This window comes from Athene cunicularia (assembly GCF_003259725.1).
Source record: "Athene cunicularia isolate RWA chromosome 1 unlocalized genomic scaffold, athCun1 chr1_part1, whole genome shotgun sequence".
Classification (NCBI taxonomy): domain Eukaryota; kingdom Metazoa; phylum Chordata; class Aves; order Strigiformes; family Strigidae; genus Athene; species Athene cunicularia.
Window position 1 is genome coordinate 88,055,233 of NW_020799091.1, and position 21,013 is coordinate 88,076,245.

Below are 21,013 nucleotides of genomic sequence, written 5' to 3' on the forward strand. Positions count from 1 at the left end.
CTCGAGTTAATAATTTGATCTATATTTAAGTAAGAGGTCTGCAGAAGGAAGCAATCTGTGGATTCTGCCTCCCAGAATAAGCTAAAATGAGGCATTAGTAGGAAAGCCATATAATTCTGAAGCAAGTATTTGACAACATAAAATTTTAAAACTAAAACGATTCTGAAAAAGTTTAAAAGATAATGTGCAAACAAATCTTCTTTGGCCCTCAACCTTTTCAAATGACATAACAGCTATTCTAATCTATTGTCCTGTGTAGGTGATACAACAACTATCACTTATTATTAAAATATACCCATGCAATTGTGAAGATATTTTAATTAATAAAACACTATATAATTCTACACAATAAATACTGTGATCATTAATCAAGATGAAATAAATATTTCACTAATCTAGAAGGTAAACAAACTAAAATTCTCAATGAAAAAAGGGAAATATAAGAAAACAAGCAGAATGAATCCTATGAGACATCTGCATATTTTAATATTTTAATATAAATATTCTTATAAAACTGCTTAATAGAGATACTAGACAAAAAATGTCCATTGTTTTTCCCTCTCTTTCTACTTTAACCAAAGAGAAAGAATGTCAATGTCTTTCTTAAAACAAATCAGATTTTTTTTTTTTTTTGAGGAGGAGGAGGAGGAGGAAGCAGAGGAGAATCTTGTGAGAGTTGTAGACTCAGTTTAGAACTGAATGGAAATTTAACACTGAAGAGTTTTGCATAGACAAGCCACGTCTTTTATATTGAGCAATGTTAAATCTAGAAGGCAGGTAATTACTTTCAAGCTGCATAATACCAAATTAGTTTTATTGCTACTGAGTAGCTAAAGTTTAGTCTTTTTTTTTTTTTTTTTATTGCACATATATTTCCATATTTTCCTGTGTTTTCAAAGATAAGTAACATTGATGCAGTTTTGCTGACAAAACACTTGCATTAATGAGCTCTTTTCTTAAAGATGACTGAGGAGCTATTCATAACCCAACAGCAGGAGGATATAAGCGTCTCAGAAAGTTATTACAGAAACAACAAAAGAAGAGGTATGACACAGGGTATCTTTCCTCCTGGCAACCTGGAGATTACTATGCAATTCCTTCTTTCTCAAGAGGTTTGTATTTCAACCATTGGCTTGAATACTCTAACAACACGATCAGCACTAGCAATAGAAAGATAAAAGAGATCTGCCTTAAATACCAGAAAAATGATTTTTTTTTCTCAATTAGTTATTGTAACATGTAATCCAATAATTGTGTTTATGGGATAAAGTAGTTTCAGTAACAACTACATGTATTGCAGCGTATCATCTCTCCTGTGTTTCTTGTTGAAATGATTTAATCAGAATAAAGACCATGAGGCTTTCAACTCCAAAAATCAGTGTTTCTCATACCTTTTGTTTGATGATCATGTCGTTGATATCATCAAGATCACCTACTATCACTCTCTGAGATTTTATCTCTCGATCCAGTCGAGAAAGCCAGTCAGTGAGTTCTGCCCATGCCTTATTGAAGTCAGCCAAGGCTGGAACCTCCAAAAGCACAGAAGATGGCATTTCTGGTTTGAAGGTGGTGGTTTCCTTGGTTACCCTGGTTTGTGTATCCACAGCAACAGTTTCACCAGAAGTTACTGAAAGAAAAGAAATGCTAAAATTACTGAATAAATGAACTATGATAAATGTTTGTTTCAGTGACAGAATCTATGCAATAGAAAGTGTAACACAGAAATAAGCTCATTTCTTGATATCTACTGAAAATTGGAAATTAAAACTAAACGAATACATGAATTCTTTCTTTTCATGGTACTTTTATTATAGTGCGTGCTTAGCATTCAGCATTCTCAGCGCATTCAAATTTCATCCTTAAAAGACCAGTGGAACCTGGAAACAGTAGCAAAGATCTCAGTTTAATAAGCCCTCACTCAATGTCAATGAAGTACTGCTATACAAGAGTCAGAGTAGCGTGGTCGGACCTGTTGAGTTTAGAGGCAGATTGAAAAAGCTGGTTGCAATTTCCAACGTATTACAGCATGATCATGTATCTAGAAACATGTTTCTTCCATGGTCTCCAGTCACTCTGTAGCTGTGAATTCATCTCACCAACAATCTTCTCACTGTTACCACCAGGTATTTCCCATAGGTTCTGTGGTCAGTATGGGAGCTTACACAATAAGAAATTCAGTCTTGGCCAATTCTTGATTTTTCCTCCTCATAACTTGAAAATATTATGTGTTATTATTTGGCTCTTTGTGGATTTTTCTGCTTTTATTTGGAGAAAATGGGTCTATCTTCTCCCTTGTGTCCTTTCTTGCCCTATTACATGGGTTTTAAAGAATCTGTTCATTATTTATTGCTTGGATTGGGGAAGTACAAAACACTGAAGCACAGTAATTTTCTCTGCAGTCAAAAATGATGAGAGATGTCACAGATAGCTACCATTGGACAGAGCACCATGTGACATGAAATCATTCAGAATTTCAAGACTGATTTTCAATTCTTGGTTTTTGTTATTTACAAATAGATGGCTCTAAACTGGGCTATTTTTGCTGTCCAGTTAATCCTGCAAAAGCAATTCATTATGCACACTATTGTGGCAGATAAGGTTACACTGAATTGTATTTTGTTAATATTTTCTAAGTTTTTTAAAATTCCAGCCAAACAAGAAAACTACTAAAATAGGGAAACACAAGAACATGTGGTGTTGCTTCACCAAGGTATTCAATCATTAAAAAAAGAGAGCGTCTAAATACCTGCCTTTCAGAGTAGCTACAGAATCACTGAATCAATTGCCTAAACAGCACAATAGCTAAACCAGAAAAGCTGAAATAAAGCTGTGTGGAGTGTGCCTTATATTTTCTACCACTGAATTGCAAAATATAAGTTTATAAAGGACCAAGATGTTGGTTTGCATTTTTCCCAGTCTCCTTACAGAGTAAAGAAAACCTGTTTCCTACACTCTTCCTGTGAGGTAGCTTGTCTTTAAAGGGGGAAAAAAAAACAACCAACCAAAGACACTGTCAACCCATGCATAATAAGGGTTTTTTTGCTTTCTAGTACTTCTGAGAGTCTGATGGTTTTCCCCACTGGCATTCATGCCATTTCAGCAAAGTCTGAAGTCTGAAAACTCAAGTAGCAGGTGAGAGTTCAACAGTTTGGCCATAAAACCACTTGAAACATTAAGACAATCAATAACATTATCTGATCTTGCCAAGGAATTCAGCAGCTATTTTTCACTAATGAGAAAGATTTTGAGTTACTTCACTGGGGAACCAGTGACCCTCTTCAGCACTGCAGAAATGGAAAAAGCTGTGCACAAGCACAAGCACTGTCACTGTAAAAGCACCATAAGATACTGTCAGCATTAAAATACTGTATGATAACAAATGATTTACCAAATAAATATAATATAATGTAATTATTTTTTCCCCTGATTAAATGGCAATATTACGATACCAAAAGTGACTCCTACAAACGATCATTTTTAATGACATGGACTGTAATTAAATATATTTATTCACCCATCTGCCCCATTATTGCATTTCTGAAGTGCAGTCTTGTACTTCTTTTCTGTACTTTAAAAATCACATACCTGTGGATAACTATGAAGTAAATTAATTATTGTAAAAGGCTGTTCTAACACAGCAGGTTTTTAATTAAAATCACACAAATAGATGAGAAAATGGCTATATCTTTTTCTGACATGGACAGAGGTTTGTAAGAGGTTTTCCGTAACATCTCACTATTTGCTATAATGGAGTATCTCATATAGTTAAAGACTGACAGCTTTTAATATCAAAAGCAAAAGAGATAACTCTAAAGTATCTTTCCTTCACCTTTTATTTATTTTTAAATTTTTTATACACAGATGTGAATAATTAATCTGTACTCATCAGGTTTTCTTTCATCTCTGTTGAAATTACTCCAGATATTTTCTGCCCTATTCTATTTCTTTTTACCTAAATTATGCAAATGAAGCAGTGATTACCTCTACTCAGTACTAGTGAGGCCACATCTGGAGTACTGTCTAAAGTTCTGTGCTCCCCAGTACAAGACAGCTATAGAGCTACTGGAGAGAGGCCAGTGAAGCGTCACAATGATGATTAAGGGACTTAAGTATCTCTCATACAAGGAAAGCCTAACAAAGCAAGGACTGTTTAGCCTAGAAAAGGGAAGACTCAGGGGGCATCTTACAAACATGTATAAATATCTGAAGGGAGGGGTACAAAGAAGATGGAGCCAGGCTCTTTCCAGTGGTGCCCTGTGAACAAGACAAGAGGCAATGAGCAAAAACTGAAACAGAGGAGGTTCCCTCTGAATATTGGGAAACACTTTTTGATGGTGAGGGTGACTGAGCCCTGTGACATGTTGCCCAGAGACGTTGTGGCCTCCTGAAGACAATCCTAGGTCACCTTGCCTGAGCAGAGGGATTGGACCAGATGACCTCCAGAGGTACCTTTCAGCCTCAACCACTATGTGATGCTGTGAATAGTTTTCCCACAAAATGACTCCTGATTTAGTGGAGTTTTTAAAGCTGTTTTTTAGTTCTTATATGCCACTTTGCCCATATCTCTTAACCCAGGAAAATAGGGAAGGCATTCTGTGATCAGAAAGCAATGTATTGAACCTATCATTCACGAACAGACTCAAGTGGCTGAGTTTATGGCTTTTAGCAGAGGTCTCAGATCATTACTTAAAGCAACAAATTCCAACACATTGTTCAAAGCCTGAATCTTTGATTCATGACCACTCCACCCAGTTCTCACTCTGTTTTGGAGGAGGTGGGAAACAGCTATTTAAATAGCGAATGGTGGTTAATATCCCAATGTTTCTTCCTGTGACGGCTAGAGAGTAGCACCACACTATTAGACACAGTGCTTTTACACTTCGGCAGGAGCAGCCACTATCTCTCCCATCTCTCTCCTCAAAGCAGCAATACGCCATATATTTCCTTTAGCTGTCAGCAGATGGAGTGAGTGTGGCAACTACTGCTGCAGCAGAGGAGAAAAGGGGAGGAAGGATCAACTTATTTCACAGAGTGGCAGATCACAAATGGCTCAAAAAATGGATGAAGCCCACACAGTTGACAGCTTTGGGCCATCAAAAAAAGGTAACATCTAAAACAATACCACATCAAGCAGGAATAGTGAGGAAGGAGGGAATGCTATTAATATCTGCAAGACAATAAGAAAATAAACTACATAACAATCTTTCAAGGTAAAAGGAACTCACAATAGAGTTACATTTCATATACATACAAACAAGAACTATTTCGTTTGTACATTCACTTGCTATTTTGTACATTAATGTACATGCTAATGTACATTAAAGCTAGAAAAGAATGTCAGCATTACAAAACATGTGTTATTAGTTACTTAGTTTAAATGACCTGGCACTTAGAGCGTACAAACTTTATTGCTGAAATCATAGAATCACAGAATGGTTTGGGTTGAAAGGAACCTTAAAGATCATCTAGTTCCAGCCCCCCATTGGCAGGGACACCTTCCACCAGACCAGGTTGCTTAAAGCCCCGTCCAGCCTGGCCTTGAACACTGCCAGGGAGGGGGCAGCCACAGCTTCTCTGGGCAGCCTGTTCCAGTGCCTCACCACCCTCACAATATAAGAATTTCTTCCTTATAGCTAATCTAAATCTACCTTCTTTTAGTTTAAAACTGTTATCCCTCATCCTATCACTGATAAAGGAGTCCCTGATAAAAAGTCCATCCCCATCTTTTCTATAGCCCCCTTTAAGTACTGGAAGGCCACTATAAGGTCTTCCCAAAGCTTTCTCTTCTCTAGGTTGAACAACCCCAACTGTCTCAGCCTGTCCTCATAAGGGAGGTGCTCCAGCCCCCTGATCATCTTCATGGCCTCCTCTGCACCTGCTCAAGCAGGTCCATATCCTTCTGTTGTTGGAGGCCCCAGAGCCAGACACCATACTCCAGGTGGGTAGAGAGGGAGAATCTCCTCCCTCAACCTGCTGGCCACACTCCCCTTGATGCAGCCCCGGATGAAATTGGCTTTCTGGGCTGTGAGTGCACATTGCTGGCTCATATTCAGTTTTTCATCCACCAATAGCTCCCAGAAACTAAATAAGAAAAAAAAATATTAGCCAACACTTTCTCTGTATTCATTGCTCTGTCCAGAAAATAAGGTGAATTCAAAAAGAGCCGCAGAATAATCATTAATATCCTCAGAATTATACACAGTGGTTTTTTGCCAATATAATAATTCTAGTTTAATGGGAATGCCTTGGTTGTACTCTTCTAAAGTTTAGTCATAAGGCTATTGTACTTTTCATCTTTGTTCAGCAGGGGGAGAAAATGGCAGAAGAGTCTTTGAGCATGTCTGTCTGGTGAATGTAATTTAATTGCCTGAAGGGCAAAAACCCCCATACAACAAACAGCTCCAACTAGAAACAAATAATGAAAATAAAATATACTATAGTTTTCTATAGATTTCAAAATATTTTGGAGTTAATGTTGTCCTTTATGAGCTTTCTGTACTTTATGTGTTTTTATTCTTTCCTATCTCCAAGCTGTATATTAAAAATCTGTCTGACGCCTAGAGAAAAATATATACTAAAGACATAAATTTACAGAATTGTCTATATCGTCTCACCCCTGGATGGGAATTCAACTCCACAGATCAGTCACGATTTCCTGTAATTATTCCAAAAAATGTCATCTCATTTCATCCTCTCCTTACATCAACTCCATAATACTATAGGCCAAAGTGATTCAGAGCAAGGCTGTGAATTTGCAGTGAGATATTCCATATCATGGTGAAGACACATGCAATTACTGAAAAACATAGTCAAATGTTTCATTCCAGAATTTTACCAAAGCAGTTAAGTATGAAAAGTATGCAAGTTGACTTCTGTTTTTTACCAAGGGGTGGATACTTAGTCCACTTCCACCTGGCCTAAAGTTCACGTAAAGGCCTTGTATTCCCTCTGTGACTACAGATGTTTAGACAACAGGAAAAGAGTTGCTTAGTTTGCCATTCACGTAAGTTAAACAGAAGTTGTCTTATCTCAGAGGAAATTTCTATTCTCGTTTGTATTTCAGATAAATTGAAGAAAAACTTTCTAAACTGGGACTCTACAGAGCCTCCATAAGTAGATTTAGGGTGTCTGATAAGAGTGCCTGGCATATCAGCATCTCACATATTTTGGTGTGGGTATACACTCAAGAGTTTACCAATAAATATTTACACATTTATTTTTCCTCTAGTGGCAGGTATTCTGAAAGAGAATATTCCTAATATTCTAATGTTCATGGGTTTACTGTTCTGGATTTCAGCTTAGGCATTTTTATCCTTTTGATGTAGCTATTTTGCATCAAGAAACTTGAAATACTACAGAGAAGACTGTAAGGTACTAGCAGAAGTGCATTGTCCAGTATAATATCTTCTTTAAAAGCTTCAAGATCTACCACTACCTACTGCTACTGAGGATGGTAATAATCTGTTCCACTTTAAATAACCATTTAAAACATCTGAGTTATCAAATTATTTATAGCAATTACCTTCAGAAAGTATTTGCACAGTATGTTTCTCTTCTGATATTTATCTCCCCACAGAACAAAAATACCATTTGAAACATGTCTGTCCCTTATTCCTCTCTCTTTCGTTATTATTCTCATTATTATGTCTGTCCCTTATTTCTCTCTCTTTCATGCTTGCACAGATACAACATAGTTCATTCAACAGAATAGTATACGTGATCAAATGAAATTATTATAGAAACATAAATCAACATTAATTACACATGTAGCAACAGATCTCATTTTGAAACAATTTATCCAGAACCGCACTGACAGTTTCTGTGTCTCAAAGGGGATAGTTTATCAGTTTGGGTGTTTTTTTGTATTGTTTATTCCCCAGGACAATTAATTTATAAATGCAAAATGAGAATCAAATTATTTCTTTCAAATATCTGAGTAGCAAATTCTATCCTATTGCTAAACATCAGAAATACGATTAAGGACTTAATCTTTTGACTTATTTAAAGGTTATATTAGAGTATCACTCTTGTGATATGATAAACCACAAAACCAGAAGAACAACTGGAATTTAAGACATTAAACCACATCAACCTGTAGATTTTAAGGTAACTTTTCATTAGTGCTTTCTGCTATTTAACAAAGAAGGAAACAACATAGAACAATAATAGGAGAAAAATAAACCACAAATCTAACATGTCTAACAAAAAACTAAAAACCAATATAACAGTACTCTGAACTAGGTGTAATTCTCAACAACTTCTTGAACCTTGAAATACACTAGATGAAAGTCAAGAGTATATCAGTAATTTCTGAATCTTAGAAATAATCTCTAATGTTAAACTTTAAGAGTGAGAATAATAGAAATGTGTCATGAAAGAGAAATTCAAAATCAAATACAGGAGTAAGAAAAGCAGAATAAAGTAAACTGCAGCAAAGCGGTTTTTCTCCCCCCTTCTTTTATTCTGCTTATTTCAGTGTTGTGTTTCATAAGGGCAAACTAACAACTAAGAACAAATAAAACTCCTCATTTAGGTACTGAACAGCAACAGAACAGACAGGAAGAATGACAAGACTCCCAAAAGCTTCAAAGTTCCAACACCTCCTTTCAAGCCAAAGTCCTCAAGCAGAACTAACTCAATTCACAGGAATGTTTCTAATCATCCTTCTGAATGTTTTTAAGTACTGTTGAAGTTTTAATTATGTAAGGTAACTGCATCTACCAGGTCAAAGCTTTCTGACAAAGAAGAAATAATATAGTAACTGGATGCAGATTTTAATTCAATTTGCATATCTAGCCTGGGGATTTAGTTCCATGGTTAGCAGTACCAATTAAGGCATATGCCAGTCTTAAATCCTTTATACAATGACTAACAGTAACATACACCCTTTAAACTTCATTTCTGCTTTCATCAAGGAAACCCAGCTGCATTTTACTCACTCTGAAGAAAACAGAGGAAGAGTACCTGTGCCCTGTGACAACGTTGCTCAATTAATTCATTATTTTAACACAAGCAACACTGCTTTCTCTAGTGATAGACCAAATGAGCATTCCCTCTGTGGGCAAACCAGCAGTACACTGATTTGGAGGTGGCACACCAGGCAGGTTTTGCTTATTTCATGGGAAGCCTCAGTGACATCTTAGCAGCACTTCAACCCTCTGAATTTGATTGGGAACAACTAGGCTTGACAATAGAACACAGGTAAAGACCAATCACCTAGTAAAGTATATTTTTTCCTTGATTATTTTTCTTATGCTGTCTCATTGCAGCCTATTTTCTACAGAGTTCAAGCATCCATGCTCATACTCAAACTCCAAGCAGGCTTCCCTGAGAGAGATCTGGGAAGACAGTTCTGAGACTGATTTATTTCTTAGACTTGTCCCAGTGATAAATGAATAGCCTCATCTCTCTCTGTCATTCAGAGTACTTTAAATTCTCCCATGCAGTACAACCCTTCCACACAAGGTTTTCACTGCCAATAACACTTTTTGCAGAGGGGGCTACAGCTGCCTGCCAGGTGTTCTGGGTGACAAAGAAGTTCTGAAAGAAAAGTAATAGAATTACAGTGGACAACACAGCTCTGACTAACTAAAATAAATAATATAAATTTATTATCAACAAACCCCCCCAACTTTGAAATTTGAAAGCAATGATTTTTAATTTTTTTTTCCTGGTGGTCTGAACTCAGAATATCTAAGTCTTTATATTGATCAAAAAATTATTGCCAACAAAATTCCACCCACGGCTCTGAATGTGGAAAATATGCATCCTTAGAGCATTGTATCTCTAAGATAACATTTTCTAAACAATCAGCTTTTAAAGACAAAAAACATGTTTCAAAGTGAGTCTTTTTCTATTTGAACAAAACATCAGTGGCAGATTGACCAACATCTGATTGTCTTTGCCTTGAATATTTAGTAAAAACAATTTCTAGGAAAAATTACTTAGTAGCTGTATCATGGATATTTCATAAATAGTAATTTTTACAGAGTATAAATGGGTAATAGTTAGTACTTGATTTCATGAATGCTTAGGGAACATTCACATTATGTGCTATTGTCATCAATTTAAAATACAAGTGTCTAGACTTCCTTTATATTCAAGAAGCTTTTAAAGATTCCTAGCAAGTCATTATGGATTTTTATATATTTATGAATATATATTTATCTAAAATATATATTTATCTAAACTTAATTAATACAGGTAAAAAAAGAGAAGCTGATAGTTCATGGAAGTATTAGTGTAAATTTAGATATAAAATAGTCTGTGCAGTAGGATGAAGAGAGGGACCAAAACTAAAGACCCCATAATACTTAGAGATTCAAAAGGAAGTAGAAAGTCAAGGTTTAAAACCGTTAGGAGAAAATAAAAAAATTTACAAGTGAATATGTACTGCTGTATTAAAAGATAACCATAAAATTAATGTTTTCTAATATGCTACTATTATTAGATTAATAAATAGCATCACAACTTTAAATTCATAGTAGAAAGTTAAGTATAATCTTTCACAGACTTATCTTTTTCTGTCATAGGAAAAATCTGGTATAATTTTCTCACTATCCTCCTTTTCATGTGTAGAAGCATGACTAAGCTGTTTATTGTACAATGCATTTTCCCAAATTTCTCCAGACACAACAGAAAGATGTTTTGATATGTCTTTCACTGAGTGTAAAAAAAAACAACTCTCACTTTCACAAATATTGGATTGCAATGGGAATTAGACCATATGTCACTGTCTGTCAGAAAAATAGGTAGAACCTACCACACACTAAGAATTTCAGTGATATAAATCATGTATAAGTATGCTTGCATGCATTGTAACATGACATTAAGGTGAAGTTAACTTTGTGCTGCATAGCAAAAAGTTAAAATAATGATCTGTTGTTGAGAAGAGTTTCTGTAAATACTTCCTCTGTACGCAAGAGGTGGAATGTTAAATGATTATTTGGTGACTCTACTGCTGTCATAGGAGACACTTCAAAATAATTTCCATGTATAAAAGTTAAGAATTTTAAAAACTTAACCTTGTTGAAGAGAATCAGTTTGGAGAATACTTCAGCAAACTGGACATACATAAGTCCACGGGCCCTGATAGGATGCACCCATGAGTGCTGGGGAAGCTGTCAGATGTCATTGTAAAGACACTTTTAATAAACTTTAATTGATCATGGAGACTGGGGGAAATGCACAAAGACCGGAGGAAAACAAATTGTCACTTCTATACTCAGGAAGGACAATATGTAGGACCTAGGGAACCACAAGCCAAACAGCCTCACCTCAAACCCTGAAAAAGTGATAGAGCAACTAATCCTGGGAACCATTTCTAGGTACCTGAAGCACAAAAAAGTCATCCTTGATTCATCAAGGGGAAGTTATGCTTGACCAAAATGATCACTTTCTATAATGAAATGGTTGACTTGGCAGATGTGGGCAGAACAGTGGATAACATAGAATCATAGAATGGTTTGGGTCGGAAAGGACGTTAAAGATCATCTAGTTCCAAAACCCCTGCCATGGGCAGGGACATCTTCCACTAGAACAGTTTGCTCAAAGCTCCATCCAATCTGGCCTTGAAATACTGTCTGCCTTGACTTCACTAAGGCTTTCAACACTGTCTCTCATTAGATTCTCAGAGAGAAGCTGAAGAAATACAGCCTGGATGAGCAGACAGTGAGGTGGATTGAAAACTGACTGAACCACTGGGTCCATAGGGTGGTGATTAGTGGCATGAAGTCTAGTTGGAGGTCAATAACTAGTAGTGTTCCCCAGGGGTCAATTCTGTGTCCAATATTATTTAAAATCTTCCCTAAGGATCTTAATGATGGGACAGAGTGTACCCTCAGCAAGTTTGAAAATGACACACAGCTGGGAAGAGTGGCTGACACAGAAAAAGAGGGTTGGTGCTGCCATTCAGAGGGAGCTTGACAGGCTGAAAAAATGGACAGGAATATCATGAAGTTCAACAAAGAGAAATGCAAAGTCCCCACCTGAGGAGGAACAACCCTATGTACCATCACAGGCCAGGGGCCCAAACATCTGGAAAGCAGCTTTGCAGAAGAGGCACTGGAAGCCCTGGTGGAATCCAAGTTAAGCATGAAGCATCAATGTACCCTTGCAGCAAAGGCTATTGGTGTCCTGGGCTGCATTAGGAGGAGTGTTGTCAGCAGGTGGAGAGGGGTGATCCTTCCTCTCTACTCAGTACCTGGAACACTATATCAAGTTTTGGGCTCCCCAGTACAAGACAGCTATAGAGCTACTGGAGAGAGGCCAGGGAAGGGTCACAATGATGATTAAGGGACTTAAGTATCTCTCATACAAGGAAAGCCTAACAAAGCAAGGACTGTTTAGCCTAGAAAAGAGAAGACTCAGGGGGCATCTTACAAACATGTATAAATATCTGAAGGGAGGGGTACAAAGAAGATGGAGCCAGGCTCTTTCCAGTGGTGCCCTGTGAACAAGACAAGAAGCAATGAGCAAAAACTGAAACAGAGGAGGTTCCCTCTGAATATTGGGAAACACTTTTTGATGGTGAGGGTGACTGAGCCCTGTGACATGTTGCCCAGAGACGTTGTGGTCTCCATTCTTGGAGATATTCAAAAGCCTCCTGAAGACAATCCTGGGCAGCCTCCTCTAGGTCACCTTGCCTGAGCAGAGGGATTGGACCAGATGACCTCCAGAGGTACCTTTCAACCTCAATCATTCTGTGTTCCTGTAAAGCAGTCTCTCAGTTCCAAATGCTCTCTAAAAGTCAGACTGGAAATAGTGTGAACACAGAGAATGTATTGGAAACAAATCAGCTAAGACTGTAGATAATACACAGAAATATTCCTAGCACACTGTGTGTAAACATTCAACTGACTGCTCCAAATGTGGCAGAAAAAGCTTTAAAACTTCAGTACCCTATCCTAGTTAGACTATGACTTGAGCAGGGGCAGGCAGTATAAAACTAATTGAGGACTGTAAATATGTCTGTAAACTGAAGTAACATTAATAATGCTTGCTCTGCTTGGACCTATTGTTCTGTTCAAATCTTTCTGAAAGATAAACTACTTCAAAGTTCAGTCTCCTTTTAGTAATATAGCATTTTCATGGTATTCCTTCTGAACCTTTCCTTAGGCAAAGTTCAAGATGAGTGATGGGCCAACCAAAAACTGAAAAGCAAAAGGCTAGGTTACGAATGGATCACTTTCAGTGAATATAACATTTAAGCAGACACCAAAACTAAAACAGGTATCACAAGAATCTTTTATATCCTAGCTACATAGTGGTCTAGATTCAATTTATAGCAGTATCACTGATTACAATACCAAGGCTAATTTAACCATCAACACATACTTACAAGTTAGGTGAAAACAATATTCTGAAATTATGTCGTGTTGGCACTGGATACTCATTGCAATATTGAGATAATGCTTTAAAGGGGGGGGGGGGGGAGAACCCACAAACTAAACAACCCCCCCCAACAGTACATTTAATTTAATGGCTAAGATTTAAAAATCTACCTCTTCTATAAACTTCCTTGTTTATGCAAACTATATATACACAACATGATTGTGTATGTTGCTTCAGTTCAGTAGTTTAAAGGTTAGCTGAACAAATGTCTACAACATTGTCACCAATATATCTGCTACAGAAGAAATAGCCATTTTTTCATACCACTAGTGGTATTTTTTACAAATGTAGAAGTTGATTCAAGTGCTGAGATACTGGCATAATATAAACTGAACATGTGTTAAGGCTAATATCTTTTATTTATTGTAACAAAAGCAAAAATAATCAGAAATATTTGTGTTTGGGTTTTTCCCCTCAAATAATTTTGTCTTATTTCTTAATTGTGGTATGAAGTGCCAGGAAACCTACAGCTGAGAGAAAAAAAATTTATTTCTGTCTTGCCTGTGCCCTGTATCCTCTATTGTCATTACTGATTTGAGTCTTCCCTTAAGTTCTCATGTCATAACTTTTAAAAGGCAAGGAAGAAAAACTTCCTGAAGTAGGGAATTCAGACTATCTCAATTAAAATGAATCGTAATATCTAAAAATTGTTATTTCTTTTTATGAATGTGACAAATGCTCTTCTGCTAGTTTTAGTTTCTCATTTGGTGCATTCTTCCATGTGGAAGATTTCATGCCTGGCCAGAGAGGTTACAGGTGTTCAGACTGCATATACTGATTCGTATAATATAAGGTAGTCGTACTGTATATTAAATGATTTGTATATTTATCGTATGGATTATCACATTGCAATATGAAAAAAAGTCTCATTTTCTTCATAAGGTTAATACAAACTTTTAACTAAATTGCTATGCACATTTATGGTGGCCTGTTAGAAATATTTTCACGTTTCTGATAAGAGTTTTATATTTGACAAAGAAAACAGTTAAAAGCATTCAATGCATATTACTTTTCATGTTTCAGGATGATACATGGGCTTTTTTCTTAATCAATCATGAAATAAGGGTTTCCCCTTTTTTCTAGACATAAACATCTGAGCTTTTTTCATGAGAACTTTTAAAGGAAACCTTAAGAAGACATTACATCTATGGAGTCAGTCTTCTGGGGAACAGAAACACTACAAAATTTCTACTGCGATAGCACTTGGAATCCCAAAGAGATTCACGATACTAGCAGCCAATTTAAAACTAATTTATCTGTAAAACATAGTGATAATCAGCATATGCAAAAATACAGTCAATGGAGCTGCTATTTGTCATATGGGGTCTACTGATATGTTTGTATTTTTAAGGATAAAATTACCTTGTTGTCTCTTAAAATATTTTAACTAAAGGAAGTTTTGAGGAAAATGTTCCAGCCTGTTTTGGGATCCCTGAAGTAGTAGACAGAATCAATACAAGAAACCTCTTTGGTAATATTAAGACACTGTCAATAAGCAATTTTATTTTTTATTTTTGAAAGTCATCTAATAATATTACTTTGCTGTTATTTAAATTAATATTTTAATAATGAAATAAAATTCCATGTTTTTTATATTTATTCCCCATTTCCCCCGAGTATTTTCCTGCATCCCTAATTAAGTCTTTCAATATCTAGAAACACATGCAATCATTCCTGGGCAGTCTGAAGAGTTTCAGTTCAAGGAGTCAAGCATTATATTTCTGAAAACAGTCTTTTTTCTGTTGTTATTTTTTAAATGCAGTATTATTTGTACCTCTACAGAAAACTTTTTTTTTTTTTTTTTTTTTCTCCAAAGGATAGCAGTCTTTTTGAGTAAGCAGTTGTTACAAAAGGGTTTCATGAAAATTAATGTTTTATACTATGGCATTTGTGGTGTTCCATCAAGTTCTGTCACATACTTGCCTTATAAAAAATGTTGTGACAACATCTGTCACAAATGATGCAAGCACCTCTCAGTATTCCTTTTGTCAGTAAAAGTAACAAGTTCCTTGATTCAGTATGCAGCTTTCAATTGGACGTCAATCTATATGACAACAATTTACATTTCCAGTGCACCACTATTGGCATGTAACTGGATTTTAGCAGCTAGATCTTTGATATAAGGAAAACCACATATTGCAAGCAGCTCCAACTTTTACAGTCTCATGAAAATCACCTCTTCTAATTTTGTAAGATATACAAATTGATTTAACAGGCATAAATTACTATCCTAGCCAAGGGGAACTCGGAAGAAAAAAGGGTAAAAAATTTTACACAGATACAGAATACCAAAGAACCAGTGGAATTGGGTACCATGGAGTGAAAAAAAAAAAAAAATATCAGAACAGGTTTGAAGAAGCTTTGAAATAAACAGAGTTCAGTTTTTAGCTAATTTATCAGCATTACAGTATTCATGCAAAAATTTCCAAGTTACCCTTATTCTTAGAGAGAAAGAATTTATCTGCAGAATTAAAAACAGTTGTTCAAAGTGAGAGAAGGCAACATCATCACTGCCACTTTTGTTTTTGACAAAGTAATTCCTCAAATCACTGCAAGCACCTTCTGTTCTTTTATCAGAAATGTTAAAATACCTTGCCTCATGCTCCTTTGTGAAACACGTGTCAAGTTTTCTCACAAAAACTTGTATAATTAGTACTTTTCAGGTCAAACTAACCTCTGCTGCTCTTCCAGCTATTTTAGTTTCACCTTAGGAAGAACTGCCTTTGGGAACTTAAATCTCATCTGATCACCAACCTACTGTTGAAGGAAATATCAGTAATGCAAATCTTTACCTCCATATCTCCATCACTATGTTCCCTGCTGATCCACACTGATACAATAAAAGACAGCAGTCTGATATTTCAGTGGCAAGCTTCATATAAACACAATTGAAGAATTTGCTAGTTGGAGTAGAAGGTATCCATTTGCCATCTATTCCTCATTTTAGTCCTCTACAGTTTAAGGAACAATTCTATCACCATCTTATGCCCTCTGACTAGAGCAGAAATGTTAGAAGCGATTATAGACTTGCTTACTCATTCCCTGGGGCCTCCACTCTGCTCATGATCACTTGCTCGTGCTCTTTGGTTGACTATTTCTCTGTAGAGCAGACCTAAGTCTGTGGTAGCTCCAGTCACCAGAGAAATATTAGGAAGGATGCCAGAGCTACTGCATTTCTCGGTAAAATATAACCAGGATGGCATTGAGCCCTTCTCCCTTCAGAGAGAAAGGGCCAGCTTTCTTTGCTCTTTTAAAAAGACAAGTCAACAAAAAACAGCACACAAGTCAAGAGGAATGACAAGTGCAGAATGACCTATCACTTTCTACTGTTCTAACAAATTAGAGAGATTTTCACACAATGTAGTGGCCAATAGACTAAATTACTATTTAAAAGAAAACAGATTAGTGCTATTTGCAAGCCCATGCTATCTGTATCCAGTCAGATATTATACTTACTGTATCAAAAAGAAGGATAAGAGACAGGGAGTTTAAAGCATGAAAAAAGTGTGTGGTGTAAAAACTAGAAACTAAGGTAGAAAACCCACTTTATTGTGGATACTTTTCTGCTAGGATCTCTAACGAGAATCCCTTTTCTGTATCTTTCAGAGCAAACTAATTCAAATCCTTGATTCTGTCAATCGGTGTTTTAAAATGATGTAATTTTGTCTTTGCCATATTTCTTGAAAAATTACTAACACTGGATTCTTCAGTGTGTGCTGAATATAATTCTAGAAAAAGTAAACATTAATTCCTTCCTGAAGCCATGCTATGTGTGCCATGCAAACAAGACCGGCTATAACTATAACTTTGTTCTGTGCTCTCACCTGGTATAGGTTATCAATAATACTCTGATTAATTCTACAGTATCCTATCATTTACATTTCATGGGATTTAATCAAAATTAATCCTGTATATCTTGCTTCTACTAACTATTGATCAAAAAATTAAATGAAAGAAAACAAGCTGCAAAGCCTGCTCCCCAGAAGAAAATACCAGATCGTATTTTAAAAATGGAATAGGTGAATGCGGTCCTTTGAAAGACTGATGACAGCATTAATCTTATTTACATCATAAATCTTGATAGCTGTACTTTCAACAACTTGTTATAGAACAGAAAAAGTAGACAGATTTGATATTGTCTTTAATAACTGCAAAGCAGTCAACTCCTGTTTTCATTTTCTGATTTACATTTCATCACAGGTATAATAAAAATTCTGAGTAGTAATCCAGAGTAAGTTTTATTTAATCAACTGAGCCCTGAAAAATCAAAATAAAAGTCCATATTCCCTGTGTTTAACTGCACTGTCACATCGGTTTATTACAGATACTTTCAAAGAATAGCCTACTGTGAGAGCCCCAAAACAGGATGTTAAATACAATGGTGTAACCTTCTTTCTTTTGATTTAAATCAGGCTTTTGTGACTTAGGCATATTTTGTATGTATTTTTCACCTGTCAGATAATCCAGAAACAAATCCTTACATCGAGATATACTATAAAGATCAAGATAGAAATTCTGAGTATCAGAGATTTGCGTTTATAAACTTGCTTATTATGTTTTTATTCATGCAGCTCTGAAGGCATAGTGTCAGCTTTTTATCTAGACTCTTTTCATTACTTCTCCCTGTTGGTGTTGCAGCACATGCTGTGAATGACCTCCAGAGATTCCTGAAGCTATATGCAGAGAGAAAATTGAATCTGAAAGCTTTATTAGACAAGTTTGTCTTCAGCTTGTGTCTGATGTCAGCTGTATTGAAAAATAGAACTGCTTGTGAAACTGGGTCCTGACCTTGAAAAATCTCCAATCAAATGGTAACAGATTCAGTTTTGTGCCGTATTGCTACTTGTTGGATGTGGCACATGTGTTAGAAGTGAAAAAGCTTCCTAATGAAAATCAGATGGAATAATCAGGCAACTTCTTTCCTGAACACAATGGGGAAAAACTAGATATATAGCAATATACCCATAATAGGGCCAACTCAGGTTGGCATCTGTGAACCTCTTTGCTGAACTAAAATGACTCAAAACCAAGAAAGTTAAAATTATTTCTATAAACTGTTATTTATTCCTTCATCCAAGAGCAAGCAAAATAAAAGGTAAAGACAACAATCTATTCCTTTACTATTCCACTTCATATGAGTGTGAACAACCTTTGTTAGGCTAGCTGACTTAAGGAAGAGCCTACTCTTACTGCTCTCCACTGATTCAAGAACTCAAGGTATTCTCTATGATACTTCCCTGCTGCACTGTTCCCTGTTCATTTTATTTATTGCATTTTGTTTTACTAAAATTTTTCCTAGAGTTAAATTTAATTATAACTAATATTAAAACTAGACATTTCCTCTGGATGCACAAGTGTCAGAAACTATACAATTCTAGACATGGCCAATATTGAAAAAAATATTTCTCTCTATTGCAACTCTCATGCTAGTGGTCTTATTTACTCGTGTCCTAAACATAATGTTAACTAAAATGGACTACTGGCAGTAGCGTTGCCTTCTAATTCAGCGTAGAACTACTTGTCACAACAGATGCACTCTGTGGATTTTTAGCTGTTCAACTCTGTGAAGAATGTTTCTGCAAAATTAAATATCTACCATGTCCCCCACACAAGCATTCTATCAGCTGATAGCACAGGTTTTTTCAATGGTGAATGTTATGCACAATGTATTTTTAAATACTAACACATGTTTGCGTTAGTATTGAAAACACTGTAGACACACGTCCCTAGATTGTTCAGTCTTCCTCGGAGAATTCTTGGTTTCAATTATACTATGCCAGATGCTATAAACAATACAGACACTCTAATATTTGATTTGTATTTTTTTTTTTAATTTACCCTCTGACTAGGCATCTTATTGTTATTTTTTCAGGTGCACTTAATAAAATGCACAAGGATTTTTTGAAATTCTGAGAAACAGTTCTGAATTACAGCATATATGTTTACTCAAACACCGTGTGTAATATATAAACAATGACTGCTTCAGAGCACATTAGCTACTACAAAAAAGAAAATAGTATCCATTGTACATTTTTGCCCAAAGCTAGTTGTTGGCATTTTGTTTCTTACATTTTTGTTACTGTCTCTTGCATACCTCTTAAAACAAATGTGTTTTTTGTTTTTAAAGAAGCAGTGGGACATTACATGATCCAGCTCTGAAATCCATGGAATGAATATATTTCAACAACTATAGTTTCAAAACCAAAGAATCCTTCATCTGCACTGAAAATATTAAACCAAGTATCATGTCAGAGATTTAACACAGCAGTTTTCATAATGCAGGATACTGCTATGCCCAATCTGTACATATCTCTATTTTAGAACTAACAGAGAATATTAGTTCACTCAACTATGCATTAATATGAAAATAAAATTCCAGATGCATACATAACAGACACTAGCACTACAGAACTTTCAGCTTCTGAGGTCACTGAATTTTAGTCTTAAACCTTATGTTATTTCATCAAGGTATGTATTTTCACATACATGCTTTTTTTTGCTGCTAATTTTCCTCAAATACCTACACTTTTAGGAACTGTATATTTTTACTAGCACCAGTACATGTTTCTTATGTTATACTACAACCCAAGCAGTGTATATGAATTTCTCCTGCATTAAGCTACAGTGGTACATAGAAATTACTGATATTTTTCAAGAACTGTTTTATGAGATCTTGTAAGCCTAGAACAAAGCAGCATGCCTAGTCCATGTGGGGACTTATTTCATGGAGCAGTAAGAGGCAAACTAAAGTTTCCCAAACAAAAGGAGACATACCTTACACTGTACTCCTTTAACTAAAATATCAAAGGAGAAGCAAATGAAATTCTGTTGTCACTGGTTTCCCCAGATCCACAAATATCACTCAATTCAAACCCCAAAACTCAAGGTATTATAAACTCTGGAGGTGACTGCTGTGAATCTTTTTTCTACGCCCCTGATGAATATATTGGCTAATAAGCATTGAGTTCTCTTTTGGTTAAATCAGTTGGTGAAATTACTGCAGCTCACAATCTTCATGTTACAACTTGCTTCTAATGGATTCAGCTTGATACAACACTCCTCTCCCATTCTTCTGTATTCATTCTAAATCCTGAACAGCCTTTTTCCCCTGTACATGGAAGCCCAGTCTGTGGCTCTGTGCTTGCAGTCTCTGAATCCTATTCCCAAAGTACATTATACTAAAAGCACAGAAGGGCTTTTATTTTATGCATTTGAAGAAAGATACCTAAAGCTGGTGATTAATGTTATGAGTTCTGGTGATACAGTATTACCTTCAAATTCTTTCTATTAAATATACAATAACTAACTGCATATAAAACCTTTCTGTCAAATGCATCTTTAACTCTGCTACAATTTGTAAAACAAACTCCATTTTTTTCTTTATCTTTTCTTTTAGACCTGCTACCAGCAGTGCTCCAAAATTAGACTGATAACTTGTAAAGGTTAAAGGGGCAAATTTTACTTAATTTTGGAAGTAATTTCACCACTGCAGCCGACACTAACTCTCGCTCTATATTTTCTTCATTTCACAGTCATACATTTTTCTGTTTCATTTGAAACTAGGAATTTCATGCAAAAAGAGAAAAACTTGTGTAAAAATTCAGGGGAAAAGTTGAAAATG

At 35.8% G+C, this 21,013-nt stretch overlaps 1 protein-coding gene across 13 annotated transcripts in view; it reads right to left on the minus strand.

Annotated features, from left to right (window-relative positions):
* DMD (dystrophin) overlaps nt 1-21,013 on the minus strand; it is a 1,208,820-nt gene that overhangs the window by 342,676 nt on the left and 845,131 nt on the right. For all 13 annotated transcript variants that reach the window (XM_026858158.1, XM_026858211.1, XM_026858140.1 and 10 more), the window contains one exon: nt 1,392-1,627. In XM_026858158.1, the coding sequence (XP_026713959.1) occupies nt 1,392-1,627 (236 nt within the window). The remainder of the gene's footprint in view (nt 1-1,391; nt 1,628-21,013) is intronic.